This window comes from Muntiacus reevesi, chromosome 1 (assembly GCF_963930625.1).
Source record: "Muntiacus reevesi chromosome 1, mMunRee1.1, whole genome shotgun sequence".
Classification (NCBI taxonomy): Eukaryota; Metazoa; Chordata; class Mammalia; order Artiodactyla; family Cervidae; genus Muntiacus; species Muntiacus reevesi.
Window position 1 is genome coordinate 152,680,038 of NC_089249.1, and position 22,291 is coordinate 152,702,328.

The window sequence follows — 22,291 nt, forward strand, 5'->3', positions numbered from 1 at the left end:
ACAGCAGGATCCTCTATGACCCACCTCCCAGAATATTGGAAATAAAAGCAAAAATAAACAAATGGGACCTAATGAAACTTAAAAACTTTTGCACAACAAAGGAAACTATAAGCAAGGTGAAAAGACAGCCTTCAAAATGGGAGAAAATAATAGCAAATGAAGCAATAGACAAAGGATTAATCTCAAAAATACACAAGCAACTCCTGCAGCTCAACTCCAGAAAAATAAATGACCCAATCAGAAAATGGGCCAAAGAACTAAACAGACATTTCTCCAAAGAAGACATATAGATGGCTAACAAACACATGAAAAGATGCTCAACATCACTCATTATCAGAGAAATGCAAATCAAAACCACAATGAGGTACCATTACATGCCAGTCAGGATGACTGCTATCCAAAAGTCTACAAGCAATAAATGCTGGAGAGGGTGTGGAGAAAAGGGAACCCTCTTACACTGTTGGTGGGAATGCAAACTGGTACAGCCACTATGGAGAACAGTGTGGAGATTCCTTAAAGAACTGGAAATAGAACTGCCATATGACCCAGCAATCCCACTCCTGGGCATACACACCGAGGAAACCAGATCTGAAAGAGACACGTGCACCCCAATGTTCATCGCAGCACTGTTTATAATAGCCAGGACATGGAAGCAACCTAGATGCCCATCAGCAGACGAATGGATAAGGATGCTATGGTACATATACACCATGGAATATTACTCAGCCATTAAAAAGCATTCATTTGAATCAGTTCTAATGAAATGGATGAAACTGGAGCCCATTATACAGAGTTAAGTAAGCCAGAAAGATAAACACCAATACAGTATACTAACACATATATATGGAATTTAGAAAGATGGTAATGATAACCCTATATGCAAAACAGAAAAAGAGACACAGATGTACAGAACAGAATTTTGGACTCTGTGGGAGAAGGTGAGGATGGGATGTTCTGAGAGAATAGCATTGAAACAAGTACACTGTCAAGGGTGAAACAGATCATCAGCCCAGGTTGGATGCATGAGACAAGTGCTCAGGGCTGGTGCACTGGGAAGACCCAGAGGAATGGGATGGTGAGGGAGGCGGGAGGGGGGATCAGGATGGGGAACACATGTAAATCCATGACTGATTCATGTCAGTGTATGGCGAAAACCACTACAATATTGTAAAGTAATTAGCCTCCAACTAATAAAAATAAATGGAAAAAAAAAAATAAAGAATGACAGACAATACTAGCTGCAGATTGGGAGCAGATATTCACAAATCATATCAGGTAAATGAGTTGTATCTAGAAGAAATAAAAAACTTCCAAAACTCAGTCATAAGTACAATAATCACCCCTTATTCATGGTTTTGCTTTCCATGGTATCAGTTGCCCTTGGTCAGCCATGTCTGAAAATATCAAATGGAAAATTCCACAGATAAAAAATGTACAGTTTTAAACTGCATGCCATTCTGAATTCAGTTCAGTTCAACATCTCAGTCATGTCTGACTTTGTCAGCCCATGGACTACAGCACACCAGGCTTCCTTGTCTCCTGGAATTTGCTCAAACTCATGTCCATTGAGTCTGTGATGCCATCCAGCCATATCATCCTCTGTCGTCCCCTTCTCCTGCCTTCAATCTTCCCAGCATCAGGGTCTTTTCCAGTGAGTCAGTTCTTTGCATCAGGTGGCCAAAGTATTGGAGCTTCAGCTTTATCATCAGTCCTTCCAGTGAATATTCAGGGTTGATTTCCTTTAGGATAGACTGGTTGGATCTCCTTGGTGTCCAAGAGTCTTCTCCAACACCACAGTTGAAAAGCATCAATTCTTTGGCACTCAGCCTTCTTTATGGTCCAGACTCTCACATTGGTACATGACTACTGGAAAAGTCATAGCTTTGACTATATGGACCTTTGTTGGAATAGTAGTCTCTGCTTTTTAATACTCTATCTTAGGTTCATCATAGCTTTTCTTTCAAGGAGCAAATATCTTTTAATTTCATGACTATAGTCATTTGCAGTGATTTTGGATCTCAAGAAAATTAAGTCTGTCACTGTTTCCATTGTTTCCCCATCTATTTTCCATGAAGTGATGGACTGGTTGCCATGATCATAGTTTTTTTTAATGTTGAGTTTTAAGCCAGCTTTTTCACTATCCTCTTTCACCTTCATCAAGAGGCTCTTTTAGTTTCTCTTCACTTTCTGCCATTAGGATGGTGTCATTTACATACCTGAAGTTACTGATATTTCTCCCAGCAATCTTGATTCTACCTTGTGCTTCATCCAGCCCAGCATTTCACATGATGTACTCTGCATATAAGTTAAATAGGCAGGGTGACAATATATAGCCTTGATGAACTCCTTTCCCAATTTTAAACCAGTCCATTGTTCCATGTCTGGCTCTGACTGAATAGTGTGATGAAATTTCTTGTTTGGCTTTGTCCTGCCCAGGATGTGGGTATCTGCATAGTGTATGCTACCTGTCTGTTAATTACTTAGTAGCCATCTTAGTTATCAGATTGGCTGTTGGTGGTATCACAGTGCTTGTGTTTGAGTAATCCTTATTTTACTTAATAATGGCCCCAACATGCAAGAGTAGTGATGCAGGCAATTTGAGTAGTCTCTTAATGCGCCTAATTTATAAGTAAAACTTTATCATAGGTATGTACGCAGAGGAAGAGAATAGCATTTGCAGGGTTCAGTGCTTTCTGTGGTTTCAGGCTTCCACATGGAAGCATGTCCTCCAAGGATGAGGGGAAACTACTGTAAACAAACAACCAAATAAAAATATGGGCAAAAGATTTGAGCCAACACTTTATTAAAGAAGACATACAGAAGTCAAACACATGAAAAGATGCTCAACATTATTCATCATTAGGGAAATCACTGCACTTATAAGAACAGCTAAAATTAGAAAGATTGAGTGTGCCAAGTGTTGTCAAGGATGTGAATGAATGGCAAGTCTAAAACAGTGCTGGTGGAAATGTAAAATAGTATTGTGTTGGCTAAAAAGTTTATTTGGGATTTTCCATAGCATAAAATGGTATAGAAAAACCTGAAGGAACTCTTTGGCCAATCCAGTAGTCCCCATTTTATTTTAAAGATTTATTTTTAAATTGAGAGTTGGTTGACATACAACATGTTAGTTTCACATGTACAACATAATGATTCAACATATATATATTTTGTGAAATAATCACCACAATAAATTTAGTTAATACCAACTACGACACATAAGTTTTTTTTTCTTGAGGTGAGAGCTTCACCTCAATCTTCACTTTAAGATTTATGCTTAGCAACTTTTCAATATACAATACTGCATTATTGACTATAATTACCAAGAAGTATTTATAAATCTTAAGAACTGATTTATTTTATAACTGAAAGCTTTTACCTTTTGACTATGTTCACTCATTTCGCTCACCCCCAACCACTAATCCCTGCCTCTGGCAGTGTCCATTATGTTTTCTGTATTCGGTTTTTGTTGCTGTTGTTTTTAGATTTCACATACAAGTGAGATCATACAGTATTTATCTTTCTTGGTCAGACTTACTTCATTTAACAGTATGCCCACAGGGTCCATCCATGTTGCTGCACATGACAAGATTTTCTTTTTCTAATGACTGAGTAATGTTAAGTTGTGTGTATGGGCCACATTTTCTTTATTCACTCATCAATCAGTGGACATATAGGTTGTTTCCATGTCTTGAATATTATAAATAAAGCTTCAGTGAACATGGAGGTGCAGATTTCTTTTCTGTTGGTGTTTTAATTTTTTTTGGATAAATACCCAGAAGTGGAATTACTTGGTTACTTGGTAACACATCCATTTTTGAAAACATATCAGCAGTTTTTTAAAAGTTAAACATACAACTAATACATGATTTAGCCATTCCATTCCTATGGGTTTATCCAAGATAAATGAAAGCATATGTCTCTACATTTACTTGTATATGAATGTTCATAGCAGTTTTATGTTTAATAGTTAGCCAAAGAAGTGAACAAATAAATGTGGTATATCCATATCTTGTTATGCTATTTGTTATTAAAAGGAGTGAACTATTGACTATACAACAACATAGATGGATCTTAAGTATCATGAGTGTAAAAAGTCAGACAAAAATGACTATATACTGTGCAATTCCATATATATAAAATTCTAAAAAATGCAGTCTAAGCTGTATTCATAGAAAGCAGATTGGTAGTTTCCAGAATATGGGTGTAGAAGAGGGGTGGAGTGATTACAAAGTGGTATGAGGAAATTTTTTAGAGAGATTGATATGTTTATTATCTTGATGGTGGTGATGGTTTTATTATATACATATGTCAAAAATGAACCAAGTTGTAAAGTTTAAATATGTGCAATTTATTTTATAGATTATATAAATTTATAAATTTATATATAAAATATGTATTTATATATAATATATATTAAATATATATAAATATATATATATATATAAATTATATAAATCATATCCACAGTAAAGTTGCTTTTTTACAAGCAACCAAAAAGATAAAAGGTACAGAGGATGGAAATGTTGGCTGACTTATCAGTAACAGCAATAGAAGCCAGAAGACAGTTGAATAGTATCTTCAGAGTTCTGGAGAAAGGAAAAATCTGTCAACATTTATTTCTTTTATTTCTTTGGCCACACCACACGGCATGAGGAACTTCCCTGACCAAGGATTGAACCCATGCCGCCTGCATTGGAAGCACAGAGTCTTAAGCACTAGATCACCAGGGAAGTACTTTTTTTTTTTAAAACTATATTTCTATACCCAGTGAAATTGTCTAACAATAGTGAGCACAGAATATATATATATATATATACACACATGCATTTTTATTTTATTCAAGTATAGTTGATTTACACTGTTTTGTTAATTTCTGCTCTAAAGCAGAATAATTCACATCTCTCTCTATATATATGTGTGTGTGTGTTTGTGTGTGTATATATATATGTATATATATATATATACACACATTCTTTTTTCTTAAATCATTGACACATGGTCTTATAAGCCAGTAACTTATTTATTTATTTTTGGCTGTGCTGGGTTTCCATTGCTGTGCATGTAGACTTTCTCTAGTTGCAGCCAGCAGGGGCTACCCTTCATTGTGCTGTGTAGGCTTCTCATTGTGGTGGTTTTCTTGTTGCAGAGCATGGGCTCTAGGCACACGGGCCTCACTAGTTGTGGCACATGGACTCAGTAGTGGCATGGACTTAGTTGCTCTGCAGCATGTGGAATCTTCCTGGTAGGGATTGAACTTGTGTTCCCTGCATTGGCAGGTGGATTCTTAACCACTAGACCACTAGGGAATCCCAGTATACATTATTTTTTTTTAAGTTTATTTATTTATTTGGCTGTACCAGATCTTAGTTTAGGCACACAGGGTCTTTGATATTTGTTGTGGCTTGTGGGATCTTGGTTGCAACATGTGAGATCTAGATCCCTGTCCAGGGATTGAACCTGGCCTCTAGCATTGGAAGTATGAAGTCTTAGCCACTGGACCACCTGGAGAGTGCCCTACGTTCTTTCCAATATTCTTTTCCATTATCGTTTATCCTGGGACATTGCATATAGTTCCCTGTGCTATAAGCAAGATCTTGTTGTTAATCCATGCTATGTATATAATAGTTTGAATATCTTTCAATCCCAAGCCTCCCAGTCCATCTCTCCCCACCACTTTTGGCAAACACAGGTTTGTTTTCTATGTCTGTGATTCTGTTTCTGTTTCAAAAGTAAGTTTGTTTGTGTCATATTTTGGATTCTGCATATAAGTGATGTTACATGATACTTTGTCTTTCTCTTTTTGACTTACTTCACTTAGTATAATAATCCCTAGGTTCATCTATGTTGCTGCAGACGGCATTATTTTATTCTTTTTTACGACTGAGTAGTATTCCCTTGTATATGTGTACCATGTCTTTATCCTGTTAATGGACATTTAGTTTGTTTCCATGTCTTGGTCACTGTGACTGGTGCTACTGTGTACATAGGAGAGCATGTATTTTTTCAAATTAGAGTTCCCCCCCAGATATATTCCAGGTGTAGGATTGCTGGTTCATATGGTTCTGTTTGTAGTTTTTTAAGGAAACTCCATACCGTTCTCCATACTGGTTGTACCAGTTTACATTCCCACCAACAATGTAGGAGGGTTCTCTTTTCTCCAGTGTCTCCAACATTTTTATTTGTACACTCTTTAATGATGGCCATTCTGACTGGTGTGAGTTGGTACCTTGTAGGTTTGAGTCACATTTCTCTAATAATTAGTGATGTTAAACATCTTTTCATATGCCTGTTGGCCATCTGTATGTCTTCTTTGGAGAAGGATCGATTTAGGTCTGCCCCTTTTTTGATGGACCTAACAGTCAGAAGAGGTTGCAAGAATACACAGAACTATACATAAAAGGTATAGTAAGGACTGGTGTGGTGTGGATGCTCACTTGGAGCCAGACATCCTGGAATATGAAGTCAAGTGGGCCTTAGGAAGCATTACTACAAACGAAGCTAGTGGAGGTGATGGAATTCCAGCTGAACTATTTCAGATCCTAAAAGATGATACTGTTACAGTGCTGCACTCAGTATGTCAGCAAATTTGGAAAACTCAGCAGTGGCCACAGTACTGGAAAAGGTCAGTTTTCATCCCAGTTCCAAAGAGGGCAGTGCTAAAGAATGTTCAGACTATTGGACAATTGTGCTCATTTCCTGTACTAGTAAGATTATGCTCAAAATCCTTCAAGCTAGGCTTCCACAGTACTTGAATTGAGAATGTCTAGATGTACAAGTTGGATTTAGAAAAGGCAGGTGAACCAGAGATCAAATTGCCAACATTCATTGGATAACAGAGAAAGTAAGGGAATTCCAGAAAAAAAATGTACTTGTAAAACAAACAAAAAAAAATGTACTTGTGCTTCATTGTGCTAAACCCTTTGACTGTGTGGATCACAACAAACTTTGGAAAATTCTTAAAGAGAGGTGGGAATAACAGACCGTCTTACCTGTCTCCTGAGAAAGCTGTATGTGGGTCAAGAAGCAACAGTTAGAACCTTATATAGAGCAACTAACTGGTTCAAATTTGGGAAAGGAGTATGACAAGGCTGTATATTGTTACCCTGTTGATTTAACTTACATGCAGAGTACATCATGCAAAATGCTGGGTTGGATGAGTTACAAGCTGGAATCAACATTTCCAGGAGAAATAGCAACAATCTCAGATATGTAGATGATACTCTGCATATCTCATGCTGGAAAATGAAGATGAACTGCAGAGCCTCTTAATGAGGGTGAAGGAGAGCGCAAAAGCTGGCTTAAAATTCAACATTAAAAAAACTAAGATCATGACTTCCGTTGCCATCACTTCAGGGCAAATAGAAGGGGAAAATGTGGAAGCAGTGCCAGATTTTCTCTTCTTGGGCTCCAAAATCACTGTGGATGCTGACTGCAGCCATGAAATTAGAAGATGCTTGCTTCTTGGAAGGAAAGCTATGACAATCCTAGACAGTATATTAAAAAGCGAACAGATCACTTTGCTCACAAAGGTCTGTATAGTCAAAGATGTGGTCTTTTCAGTAGTCATGTACGGATGTGAGAGTTGTACCATAAGGAAGCCCGAGCATTGAAGAATTGATGCTTTCAGACTGTGGTGCTGGAGAAGACTCTTGAGTGTCCTTTGGACAACAAGGAGTTCAAACCAGTCAACTCTAAGGGAAATCAGCCCTGAATACTCATTGGAAGGACTGATGCTGAAGCTCTAATACTTTAGCCACCTGATGGGAAGAGCCAACTAACTCATTGGAAAAGATCCTGATGTTGGGAAAGGTTGAAGGCAGGAGAAGGGAATGACAGAGGATGAGATAGTTGGATGGCATCACCAACTGGATGGACATGAACTTGGGTGAACTTTGGGAGATGGTGAAGGACAGGGAAGCCCAGCGTGCTGCAGTCCATTGGTTCACAAAGAATCAGATGTGAGTTAGTGACTGAACAACAACAATCCAGCTTTCCTAGTACCATGTTTTGATAAGACAGTTCTTTCACATTGAATGTTCTTAGTATTTTTATTAAAAATAATTTGTCCTTATATATGAGCATCTACTTCTGGGCCCTCATTTTATTGACCTCTGTGTCTATCTTTATGCCAATACAGTACTCTTTTGGTTACTGTGACTTTGCACTAAGTTTCAAAATCAGGAAATTTGAGTCCCCTAAGTTTGTTACTCTTTTTCAAGATTGTTTTGGCTGTTTGGGATCTCTTGAGGGTTCATGTGAATTTTAGGATTTTTTTTTTTCTTTTTCTACAAAAAAGTTGTTGGGATTTTGATAGGGATTGAATTGGATATGTAGATTGCTTTGGATACCACTGACATCTTAACAATATTGAGTCTGCCAATCCATGAACTTGGACTCCTCAGTTGCTTAGTTGTGTCTGACTCTTTGTGATGCTATGGACTGTGTAGCCTGTCAGCTTTCTCTGTCCAGGAGTTTCCCCAGCATGGAATATCTTCTTTTTTTTTTATTCATGTCTTCTTTAATTTCTTTTTTTCTTTTTTACAGAACTTTAATTTCTTTAAGCAGCGTTTTGTCTTTTTCAGTGCATACCTCTTTCATGTTCTTGGTTAAATTCATTCTTAAGTCTTTTATTCTCTTTGATGCTGTTTTGGGTGGAATATTTTCTTAATTTCTATTTAAAATTGTTTATTAGTATATAGAAATGCACCTGATTTTTAAAATAATTCTATTTATTTTTGACTGAGCTCAGTCTTCGTTGCTGTGCAGAATTTTCTGTAGTTGTGGTGAGTGGGAGCTATTCTAGTTGTGGTGAGCAGGCTTCTCATTGTGGTGGCTTCTTTTGTTGTGGTACACAACTCTAGGTGTGCAGGCTTCAGTAGTTGCAGCATATGGGCTCAGTAATTATGGCTCCCAGGCTCTAGAGCACAGACTCAGTAATTGTGGTGGATGGGTTTAGTTGCTTCATGGCATGTGGGATCTTCCTTGATTAGGGACTGAACCCATGTCTCCTGCATTGGCAGGCAGATTCTTTATTGCTCTACCGCCAGGGAAGCCCAGAGATGCACTTGAGTTTTGAGTGTTGATTTGTATCCTGCTGAGTTTGTTCAGTAGTTCTGATGTCTGTTTTTAGACTTTTAAGGGTTTTCTATATACTCGATTATGTTTATCTGTGAATAGGGATAATTTATTTATTTATTTTTTAATGTGAATGCCTTTTATTTCTTTTTCTTGCCTAATTTCTTTGGCTAGAAGTGTTGAATAGAAGTGGTAAAATGGTCATTCTTTACTGGTTCCTAATCTCAGAAGAAAAATTTCAGTTTTTCACTATCAGATATGATGTTACCTGTAGGTTTTTCATACATGGTCTTATATAGCAGTAGTTTCATTTTGTTCCTAGTTTTTTGAGTGTTTTATTACCACAGAGGGGTATTGTATTTTGTCAAATGGTTTTTCTGCATCAGTTCAGGTTCTTTGTCCTTTCTCCCCTTTCATGCTGTTAAGATGATATATTACATCTTGATTATTTTATGTTGAACCATTTTTGCATTCTAAAAATAAATCACATTTGTTCATGGTGTATAATCCTTTTAATATTCTGTGAATTCAGTTTGCTAGTATTTAGTTGAAGATTTATTGGAAGTTTTTAAATAGAAGAATAACTGGTATGTGTTATGCTTAGTTGCTTAGTCATGTCTGACTGTTTGCGACCTCATGGACTGTAGCCCGCCAGGCTCCTCTGTCAAGGGCATTCTCCAGGCAAGAATACTGGAGTGGGTTGCCATGCCTTCCTCCAGGAGATCTTCCCAACTCAGATATCGAACTGAGGTCTCCCACATTACAGCCTGATTCTTTATCGTCTGAGCCACCAGGGAAGCCTAAGAATACTGGATTGGGTATACTGTTCCTTCTCTAGTGGAACTTCCCGACCTGGGAATCAAACCAGAATCTCCTGGATTGCAGGCGGATTCTTTACCAGTTGAGCTACCCAGGAAGCCCAATAACTGGTATAAATACAGGGAATTGGATGAAGAGTTAGGGATTAGAAATAGGAAAATGATTAGGAGACTTTTGCCTCCTGGGCAAATTTTCCAAGCCTAAACTAGTTCTTTCCATAATTTACCTCATCTCAGTAGTAGGCACCACGATTTGCCCTGTCCTTAGCAAAAGCACATTTGAGTCATCTTTGGTTCATCTCTTTCTTTCATACCCCACATTCAAACAATTAGTAAGTTCTATTGAATATGCCTTCAAAATATTGTGTATTTCACATTTAGTCATTTGTCGTATATCTCTACTTTTTGTGCTGTAATCTGAGCTACCACCATCTGTCACCTGAACTATTTTCAAGTTATTCCATTTCTTTCCCCCCACAATCTTCTTCACTTAGCAGCCAGAATTGTTCTTTTTTTTTTTTTTCAGAATTGTTCTTTTAAAATATATCATGTTATTTCTTGCTCATAGCCCATCAGTGGCTTCCCAACTTAAAATTCTAAACCCTTATCAGATTTTACAGTGTTGTACAGTATTTGACTGCTACTCAACTTTTCAACTTCATCACATTTCATAGTTACCTTTTTCTTACTCAGCTTCAGACATTAGGCTTTTTTTGCTTCTCAGTCCTTGCATTTACTATTTCCTATGTCTTGGAAAATACAGGGAACTGGATGAAGAGTCATAGATTAGAAATGGGAGAATAATTAGGAGATTTTTGCCTCCTGGGCAAGTTTTCCAAGCCTATTTCCTATGTCTTGAATGCTCTTCCCCCAGAAATTTGAATGTCTCTTTTCTTCACTTCTTTCAAGTTTCTTTACCTGTTTAGAGTGATTTTCTTTGTCTACTGTATTCTGTAGTAGCACCCTCTTCTCATCAGTCTGTAGCCTCTTACCCTGTTTCTTCTCAATAACACTACCTGACACTATAATATTTGTTTATTTATATGTTGTCTATTTTCTCTAATTAGAATATATGTTACAGAAGAGCAGGGACTTAATTGATCATATTTATGACAGGATATATATCATGTTGAAATGAGGATGATCAATGATATGAGGATATAAATGACAATATTTGATGGAACAGTATCCTAAAGAAGGTAGAATAGACTTATTAATAGCATAGAGGAGTGTGTTCATTGATTGTCTTTTATCCATTTTCAATCTAGAAATACTTCCATGTATATAAAGATAGTTTTGTTGCATGTTAATTTTATATCATTTTTCCCACTAAGTATGTTGCTGTTAATACGTTGGATAAATCCTGAAAACAAAAAGTCCTGAAAACAGATATATCTGTTCATCTAACTTCTATTTAGTTTATAGTTAAGATTGTAAAAACGATCACAGAAACTTATAAAAACAAAGTTGTCTTACTTTCTATGTTTTAACTATTCTGTACTATAGGTAAACTTTATATAGGTTAAAACTGATTATGATAACAATAAAATTAGGAATAAAGCAAAGTCTTTGTTTAGCCATATTGAATATGGGAGGGGGAAAGAACAAACTACTTCTGATTATTCTTTTGGGAGCTCCTTATCTCAAAAAAATAAGAGATTGTTTCTTGACTGAAATGTGATAATAGAAAATGCTTTTATTATAATATTAAATAAAAAATGTAGGAGATGCGGGTTCAATCCCTGGCTTGGGAAGATCCCCTGGAGTAGGAAATGGCAGCCTGCTCCAGTATTCTTGCCTGAAAAATTCCTTGGACAGAGAAGCCTGGTGGGGTACAGTCCATGGGGTTGCAGAGTTGGACGTGATTGCGCATGCCTCACACGCGTACGCACTCACAATCTTCAATTATGTTAAAAAAAATGAACAGAATAGTATGGGAGCTAGTAGATTATTTTCTTCTTTTCCTGTAATTTATGTAGCTTTTGCAGTTACTCTGTATTTTTTAAAATCAATATTAATTTTAAAAAGTTACTGTGCATATATATAATATAGTCCTTCTTTAGCTCCTTGTTTTAAATTGGCTTTCAAACTTAGCAGAATAAAGATTTTTTAAAAACATTTTGCCTAGTTTTGTATAAAATAACAGGGAAATCATTTTTTAATGGGAGGTAGTATATAAAATACATGATGATAGTGTTTAGGATGTTTTCCTGCAGTGATTTAATCTGATACTGTACATGCCAGTCAGACACAGTCAAGACCTTCTGCTACACCTAAGATAGTCTCTTTTGGCTACAACAGAATTATCAGCTAAATGTTGTACGTGTGGAAGCTTGGCTTGTAGCATTTCATAATTTATGCAGACAGTAAAGTAAAACAAGTTTTATTTTTTAAATGTTTAATAACAGCTCCCCCCATAGCATCTCTCATTTTTTCAATCCTGTTTCACAGAGGCAGGGATCTCTGTCTCTTCTGTTCAGTTTCATTTCCTAGATGTCTTAAATCTGGCAATTGAAGATGAATATATGTTGAGTATGTCCTGCTCTCCTAAATATGAGGACATTAAAATAGAAGTCTCTTTTTGTATTGTTGTTATTAAACGTTACACTAACAGGAAAAACAGGAAGAAAGTGAGCTTCGTTCTCTGCCGCCTCCTTCCCTTGCCCACTTGGCTGCTTTAAGTGTTGCAGTTATTGAATTAGCAAAAGAACAAGGAATAACAGATGATGACCTCAAAGTCCGTCAGGAAATTGTGGAGGAAATGTCAAAGGTTATAACAACATGTTTACCAGGTACAACTTCATTTTATACTTAATTTTTAAAATGATACAACTCTTTCTCTTGCTTCCCCTTAAACTTAATGTTTTTCTTTCAATTTTTTTCTCTTTTTTTCTACTTAAAAGTAGATGAATTTCATTATTTTATAAATGAACTTTTTGGTGGGAGATAGTTCAGAAAAAGAAAATGAAAAATTATAGTATGGTATAATTTTTATAATAAGAAAAAAAGATTTTTAAAGTGTCAGATACACTTTAAAATAATTGCTTAGTGCTTGAATATTGTATTTCATATTAAATTTTTGTTGTCATTGACTTCTGAATGGACATTTTAATCATTTATTTCAGTTGTATGTATTCATACTACTCACTAAATAAAATTTCTTTTGCTTGATTGTGGGGAAAATTAAGGATGTCAGAGGCAAAATTTGCACTTTCATTTCTTTTTTTTGACACTTTTCTTTCTTTACAGAAAGCTTAAGTTTTAGGTTCAAAGGGGAATTGGGTCAAGTTTATTATAGACATTTATGTATAGATTATTTGCTTAGCCCTTACTTTTTTCCATTAATACTGAATTTAAATAAATGTATATTAAATATGATTTGTTTCTTACCACCAAAGGAATTTTGGTTAATAAATTATAGTTTTATATGAAACCATTATGATATTTGTAAGAAAGAATATAAATTGAAATTGAAAAATGTTTACTTCTCTATTATTTCTAATAACTAATAATAAAACTAATGTAATTTTATACCTAAAACACGTTGGTATTAATTTAAATTACATATAGGAATAATTCACTATTATTATAAAAAAGAATGAAATATTTAGGATTTTAATGACTTGGATGACTTTTAGACATTTTGTGAACATGAAAAGTAGAGTTTTATAAGTATAACTGAGTATAAACTTACACTTTCTAACATACTAAATATGCCTGTCAGTCCTAATTATGTTATTTTTCAACTTGTCCTCAGAGTTTTCCAACTCTGTCCATAATATTTGCCTTATGATTTTTGAAATAACATGTTTGTTAGTTTGCAAAAGATGTAGGTGGCATGTTATTGTTTCCTTTATTTTGTCCTATGAACTCTTGAAAACCATAGTTTTTTGGTTTTAGGTCTGCAATATCAATTGAGTTGGCTTCATTTTGTGTTTTTAAGAGCATTGGCTGAACGTCTGTGATTCCTTCCCCATTTAAAGTGCTATTGCATGTGTAAATAGAAATATCTAAAAATGTAGTTTGTGACAGTAGCCATAGCTAGGTTAGTACATTCTTTACTGTTAAATATTAAATATGAAACATACTTCTGGTCATTCCTAAATGAATTATTACTAAAATTTTGTCTAAACACTGAATTTGTATGAATTATTTCTCTCTTCCTGAACCCTGTAAATGAGAAACATTTTTATTCTTTTGTAGATCAGTTAGAAAAGGATAGTATTGTTTTATAATTCTTGTATTAGAATTGGAAGACACAGAATTGAAATATATGCAATTTTCCTACCACTATTTATTTTTAAAAGTTCTCATATTTGCATGCTGTTTCATACTTTGACATTTTTCCTTCATTTCCAGAGTGTTCACTTAGGTTGTATGGCTCATCTCTGACTAAGTTTGCTCTGAAAAGTAGTGATGTGAATATAGATATAAAATTTCCTCCCAAGGTAAGTAATTAGAAAAGAACCTTTCCCGTGTAGTCTTTAGTAGTTAGTGTTTTTTATTATCTTTTTAGAGAAGATATAGGGGAATATGAAACTCTGGCTTGAAAAATGTTACCATGATGATTTAACAGTGCTTTTGGAAAGTACTTTTTAAGTGTTAGGCATAGATAGTGTTAAAGAAAGATGAGACAGAAAATAAGGAAGAAGAGGATGGCATTAAAAAAAAAGAGAAAGGAAAAATGCTGTGTTTGACTGTGTTGAACAGTTATTGCTTATGGTAAGCAGCATAGAAAGAGGAAAGAATTTTGAAATCATACCCCTGTGTTCAAATATTGGCTTCAATGAGCAAGTTCATTGACCTTCTTGAGCTTCAGTTATTAATTTCCAAGATAGGAATAATAACTTTTATATTAAATATGGTGATATGTACCATATATTTTTGTATAGTGCCTGGTACATTATGGGTACTTTTAATAAATAGTGGCTGGGGCTTCCCTGGTGGCTCAGAGGTTAAAGCATCTGCGTGCAGTGCAGGAGACCTGGGTTTGATCCCTGGGTTGGGAAGATCCCTTGGAGAAGGAAATGGCAACCCACCCCAGTATTCTTGGCTGGAAAATCCAATGGACAGAGGAGCCTGGTGGGCTATACTCCACAAGGTAGCAAAGAGTTGGACACGACTGAGCGACTTCACTTAAGAGCCATTAGCAAAATACCAGTGTTGTTCAGCGTTACTAACATTGCTTATTTACTGATACACCAAACATTTAAAATAATTAGTTGACATTTTTTGTGTTTTGAATTTTTTTAATAATAAGTTTATGCTCAAGGAGGTTTGATTTGGGTGAAAGTTTTTTGATGTTTGATTTCTAGTCTGAATCAGCTGTTAACTTTTTTTTAAATAGCAGCAAAGAACACATTTAAGGTAAATATTTGACATGGTTGTTATTTAAAGTAGTATTTTAATCTAAGCCTTTTAGCCATGCTGCCAGTTGTCAATATCTTTAAATTTCTTACTTCAACAACTTTTCTTTAGAAATCATGTGGTAATTTCCTTTTCATTTGTTTTGATACGAAATTGCAGACTTTTGTCACTCTAAGAACTCATTAATTCTAGGAGTGTTGCTAGAATAATAGCAGTACATGATTTGTTAGATTCTACTTCCATGAATAAGATCTCTTAATATAAAAGTAAAACACTATTCTGTTTTCATTATTTTAAAATGCAAAGCATTATTTTACTTATGTTTAATGAATGATCTCTAAAGTTTTGCAACTTGAAGTTTAAAATTAATATATTGGTTTAATTTGAAACTTTTTTTTAGATGAATCATCCAGATCTTCTGATACAGGTGCTTGGAATTTTAAAAAAAAGTGGTGAGTTTTACAAGTTGCCTTCTAGAGAAAGTTCTCTAAAGATATATGCATTGTGCTGTTTATGTATGGCTATTTAAGTTAAACTAAAACTGCTAGCATGTTTGAGTCATTGACTAAATACAGATATATCCATATACATATATTTAATAGGTTACTAGAACATTTACATGTTGGTTAGATAAAAAACATCATATTTAAAATCAATACATTAAAAACTATTGCCTTTTGGGTAATTTTAAAATTTTACCTTTGAATATTATGGACAGTTCTTGTGTAGAAGGAGACAGAAAACCTACAGTCAATAGATTGTTGATGAAGGAAGATTTAGGGAGAGACTTGGGGAAAAATACGTGTATGCATTGAGTAAATATGTTTTTTCCCCCACTTAAACAATATTAACCATTTATAGTACCTCAACCAAATTATACCTAAAAGTTTTTCATATGTGGCCCTTCTGTCTGGATTAATTTTTATGTAAAAATGACATTCATGTAGGTAAAAATACTTTTTAAATAAAAATTGTGAAAATTACAGCTTTTTCAAAGTAAATCCCAGATCATGTAGTACAATCTGGACTACTAATCTCTTGGTTTTATTTGCTGCTTTTCTTGTTATAAAGTAAATGCTCAAGAGCTTAGAATATGAAGCCAGACTTTCCAGACTCAAATTTTAGTTGTACCACTTACAGGTTGTGTGTCCTTTGACAAATTACTGAAGTGTTAATGCTTCAGTTTTCTCATCTGTAAAATGGCAATAATTTAGTATCTTTTTGATAAAAAAAGTTGTTTATGAGGATGAAATGGATTAAGCCATAGCTTAGAAAAGTACCCAGTATACAATAACTTCTTATTAAATTTCTGCTGCTGTCGTCATTATTATTCCTATTATCATCCTAAATTTTATGAATCAAAATTCCCTGTCAAAACTATTTGCATTTTGACTTAGCAGAGATAGCTTATTGACTTTAGCCATACCTTCTTATTCGCTGTAGTGTCAGTTCTAAACCTCTTTTCCTCTCTCTGTCTGCCCTGTCAGATCTCCATTATTTATCAGCTTTTTGGCCATTTTTCAGGGAAATTTTTAAGGAGTTATTCTGGTTCAATTTACCCTGGGAAGGGAATTTAATATTTTCTTTTGTAATAAATAGCTAACTCTCATTGTGCAAAAGCTCTAAAGCATATTATTGATAAGAACTTTTACCTTTTTAGACTCACTGCAACTCACTGTCAACCTAGGAAAAATATTTAAAATACATGTTTCCGCTGAAGTACATGTATAGTACATCTTAAGTCACATAGCATAGGTTTTCAAGATTTAGTCTGATTGATTGATGATTCCCTCCTTTATATGCCCTCTGTGTTCTTTCAGGACCCTATCCTGTTATCTACAGGATTTATTTGTTTATATATTTGTTTTCCAAATTCCTGATCTTTGTATTTATTCATTGTCATATTCACCATTCATAATACAATTCCTGATATATGGCTCTTCAGCACATTTGTTTTGAATAAATTAATTCCAACAAGTACTACTAAGAGATTTTCTTTAAACTTCAAATGAGATAATGTTAATCCATCTATTTTTGTTTAGATTAGATATTTTATGGCATGGAGCCTACCTTGGAGATGTAGAGAAAGACTTCAGAGTGGAAGTGTGCTTCACCTGTTAGTCCTTCCTTAGGAGCTTTGATTGGGCAGAACCATATATTAACAGCAAATGAGGCCAGTAGAGTTAGCCTTTTACTGCCATGGATAATTTAAAAGAACTATATTGTCAAAGCATTGTAGGTTCTCATTTCGTGACTCCTGTGGAAGTAGCCTTCAGAAGTAAGTGATGTCCTCCTCTGTTTACTATATGAAGGTTTAACAACTTTGACTAGATTGTATACGTACTTAGAAATATTCAAACCTTTCTTCTTAAGGTAATTACAATGTTCTGATAGTACTTGGGATTCTGCCTGTCTGTGGTTTGTGATAATACAGCAGATGACATCAAGAGAGATAAGAGATTCTGTTGGGTTGACACTCAATACAAGAGCAAGATAATACATAATCATCTTATGGATTATCCACAGAAGCACTGAGAGTGATTTTTAGAAGGAGACTATTACATGTTTACCATAGAGTAAACATTTGAGAGTTGCTGACATTAGCTTACCTGTTTTATTTTTTTTTCCTTATTAGTATTATATGTAGATGTGGAATCTGATTTTCACGCTAAAGTTCCTGTTGTGGTGTGCAAAGATCGGAAAAGGTTGGTAACAGTGAAGAGAAAATAAAGTTGTTGGGTTTTTTTTTTTTTTTAAATAACAGCAACCAAGTATGCAGTGAGTATTTCTAAGAGAGAACATTTTTGTTTTAGATTTCTCCTTGGATTAACTTAATTAAGCTAGTTTCTATTTATTAAAAATAACAAGCTTACTACAAGCTTTTGAACAAGAAATGAGTTACCAGAGAATTGGAAATAAAGCATTCTAATGCAAAACTTTTCATTTGTTTATTCACCCAACAATATTGAGCACTTACTGTATATTAGATACTGCTTTGCTTTCAAGCTTTTGCTTTCTTACTTTTATTTCAAAGTAAGAAATAGTCTTTCTTGTCAAGGAGCTCACTGACTATTAGAGTTTAGTTTTTAGTTCACTGAAATTGAGGTGTCATTGGAGATGACTTTCTATTCAGATATTTATAGGACGGAGACAGCAACATACCTTTGATAAAGGAAACTAAAATAATCCTATTTGAGACCAATGTGGGAGAGATGGAAACAGTACAGAAGTAATAAAGGGTTCTTTTATTGATTATTTATCATTATTTCTTGTATTTCAAGATTACTGTGCTTTCTTATTCAAAGCTAGAAAGATCTATGAAGATCTAGTTCAACTTCCTTATTTTCTAAATTTGAAAATTGAGATCTAGAGTGAGTAAGTGATTTGTCCAAATTCAAATTATTCAGGGGAAAGTTAAAATTGGAATAGAGGTATTAACGATTTCCAGTGCTTTTTCTACCACATTGTATTAAATTGCCTTTGTGACAACCTCAGTCACATTCTCCCTGCCACCAAAATGTTTCTGCTATAATTTTGTTTAAGGTATCTCTTATTTTCACTTAAATATAAACATTACTTGTGGATTAATAGATAAATTCTTTCTAATCTCTAATCTGGAAATAGCCTAACAATAAAATCCTAAAAGTTGGATAGTAAAAATTAGATTTAAGAAGTATAGCTAGTTCAGTATTTCATATTTTGTTTTTATTATGTGCAGTGCAAAAAGAATGGACTAGGAAGATATGTTGCATTGTTTAACATTGATGTGATCAGTGTCTTTCACTCACATAAATCAAATTTTGATGAATCATAATGCAACTTTTGAGATTAATTTTTCATGATCTTAAGTACTAATTACTTAAGATTATTTTTTTCTGAAGTATAAATGAACAAATAAAACATCTTTAATTTATGTGGAACTCTAGTGATGGAAATGATACATAGTTTTTCAGTTAGCTGTAAGTTTATTAAAATATTTGTTTTCTATTATGATTTCTTAGGTGTTAACTATGGATACCTGGAAAGTATAGCCACAGGATTTGAAATATTCTGATTTTTAAGGTATTAGTACAGTAAAATTTGTTTCTTTTTCATTCACAGTGGTTTACTTTGTAGAGTGAGTGCAGGAAATGATATGGCATGCCTCACTACTGATTTGCTTGCTGCTCTTGGCAAAATGGAACCTGTCTTTACTCCCTTGGTGTTAGCCTTTCGCTATTGGGCTAAGGTATGTGGAACAGAAGGGAAAAGTACCTAATATTTAGATAACTCAGGCTTTTTCTTACACTAATATATAACATAAATCATAGTATTGTGGGGACAAAATAGTATCTGTGCTGGACAGAAAGTGGTATGGCAGGTTCTGATAATGGAATGAAAGTAACGTTTCAGAGGCATGTAGAGTTATTTATAGATTTTAGATTTTTGATTATTATACTTCATTCTCTTTTATGCCATGTAGAAATATTCTCATATATCTAGACTCAGGTTTTCACTCTTACTGTAAGTTAAAGTTGGAAGGTTGTAAGATATGGTTATGCAAGTTAAGATTCTTATGTTTGCATGTTTTTTTCCAATCTCTTAGAATATTATTCTCTTTCCTCTTAAATTGTTGATAACCTGCTGCAGTTTTTGAATGGGAAACTGCTAAGATTTAGGTATCTGAGTTTCCTAAATTAGAATTAACTTATATTGTTAAAGGCTGTGGTTCCCGCTCTGCTCCCCCTTTCTACCCTTGAAGGTAGCAAGGAGTGGTAATTACCAGTATCAGTCCAAATGACAGGAGAGAGAAATTTTGGCTTTTTTGTATACTATTCATCAGTACAGTATTCATGAAGTTGCTCAGTCATGTCCAACTGTTTGTGACCCCATGGACTGTAGCCCACCAGGCTCCTCCATCCGAGCCCATGGACTGTAGCCCACCAGGCTCCTCCATCCATGGAATTTTCCAGGCAAGAGTACTGGAGTGGGTTGCCATTTCCTTCTCCAGGGGATCTTCCTGACCTGGGGATTGAACCCTAGACGCTTTACCGTCTGAGCCACCAGGAAATCCCACTTGTTAGACTGCTGCTGCTGCTGCTGTTGTCGCTTCAGTCATGTCTGACTCTTTGTGACCCCATAGACGGCAGACCACCAGGCTCCCCCGTCCCTGGGATTCTCCAGGCAAGAACACTGGAGTGGGTTGCCATTTCCTTCTCCAATGCATGAAAGTGAAAAGTGAAAGTGAAGTCAGTCAGTCGTGTCTGACTCTTAGCGACCCCGTGGACTGCAGCCTACCAGGCTCCTCCGTCCATGGGATTTTCCAGGCAAGAGTACTGGAGTGGGCTGCCATTTCCTTCTCTGACTTGTTAGACTAGTGATGAGTAAATTCTCTGTCTTACACAAAGAAGATGAATTAAAGGGATAATGGTGGAGTGATAACTTGAGAACAAAAACAGACAGGATTCTTTTTAAATATTTTGCCTCAACTTTTAATTGGAGGAATCTCCCCATAGTTGGGGCAGAACCAGCTGAGTGGAACAGCTTAAAAAATAAGAAACCATCAGAAGCCTGAAGTTGGGGTGTCTTCATATGTAAGGCCTTTGTGTTTGTTATTCCCTTTATCTAAAATGTTCTAACCCCCACATATCCCTGGGTTAGGAAAATCCCCTGGAGAAGGGAATGGCTACCCACTCTAGTATTCTGGCCTGAAGAATTCCGTGGACAGAGGAGCCTGGCAGGCTATATAGTCCATGGGGTTGCAAAGAGTGGGACATGACTGAGCGACTTTCACTTTTTCCACATATCCAGAATAGTTCACTCTCTTACTTTTTTTTCAAGTTTCTCCTCAAATGTCATCTTACCAGAGTTTCCTGGCCCATCTGTATAAAATAACATTGTCTCCATCACTCTCTCTGCCTTTTCCTTTTTTTATTTTGTTCATATCATTTCTTACTACCTGCCATAAGTATATTCATGTACTATTTATAATCTGTTTTCTTCTATGAAATTATAAGTACTGTGAGGTTAGGAATTTTAGTCTGTTTCATTTATTCATGGCTGGTCCCAATGCTTCTCATTTTCCTGTGCCAGCTCAGAGTAGGCATTAATAAATATTTGTTGAATACATGAACTAGTTCTTCAAAAAGATTTTTAACCCTTGGAGTGACTGGGAGAGGTGAACCAGTCTAAATAAAATATAAGCAAGTGAAATCTATGGAAGATACCATTGTAACAAAAGCTAATATACTGTGACCATGTAGGGTTTATTTCAGGAATATAACAATAGTTTAATCTCAGGAAATCTGGTAACGTAATGTGTTATATTAACAGTTTGAAGTGGAACTAACATCATAGATGCTGATAAGGCATATTCTTCCTTAAAAAAAATTCTTGAGTAAACTAGAAATGGAACTTAATGACTATTTTCTAAAACCCACAAACAAAACAGAAGCAAACACCATCAAAAAGGTGAATTGCTCAAGCCATATGTGTTCAAATAAGGAATATTACAGAGATGTTCACCAGGGATGTTATACATTGTTTTGGAGATATAAAAAAAAAATGCAGCAAGGAAAGAAGACAAAGTAATGAATGTAAATACTGGAAAAACAAAATGTTCTTTTCGCTAATGATATGATTGTACACCTAGAAAACCCGGGTTAAAAACTACTAGAATTTGTGATGACTAAATATGATATAAACGTATAAAAACCAGTAACTTTTCTCTGTCATAAAAATAACCTTATAGAATAGACACAGGGAACAATATTACCTTCATGACAGTGATACAAATTATAAAATACTAAGGAATAAATTTAATTAGAAAGGTTACAGGAAGAGAATTATTGAATGGTGAAAACTCTCAGCAAATATATTTATTTATTTATTTTCAAATTTATTGAGAAAGCATTTGTTAAATGCTTCCTGTGTGCTACATACTGTTCTTAGATGCTGGAAACATCTAACAGGATGAACTGAGTCCTCCTGTCATGAAGCCTACATACTTGTGGAAGAATCAGACAGTAAACAAATATATAAATAACACA

General features: G+C 34.9%; 1 protein-coding gene across 7 annotated transcripts in view; it reads left to right on the top strand.

Moving 5' to 3' along the window:
- Window positions 1-22,291, top strand: part of TUT4 (terminal uridylyl transferase 4) — a 119,098-nt gene that overhangs the window by 38,989 nt on the left and 57,818 nt on the right. For all 7 annotated transcript variants that reach the window (XM_065913178.1, XM_065913143.1, XM_065913170.1 and 4 more), the window contains exons 5-9: window positions 12,511-12,688; window positions 14,256-14,344; window positions 15,664-15,715; window positions 17,899-17,968; window positions 19,365-19,491. In XM_065913178.1, the coding sequence (XP_065769250.1) occupies window positions 12,511-12,688; window positions 14,256-14,344; window positions 15,664-15,715; window positions 17,899-17,968; window positions 19,365-19,491 (516 nt within the window). The remainder of the gene's footprint in view (window positions 1-12,510; window positions 12,689-14,255; window positions 14,345-15,663; window positions 15,716-17,898; window positions 17,969-19,364; window positions 19,492-22,291) is intronic.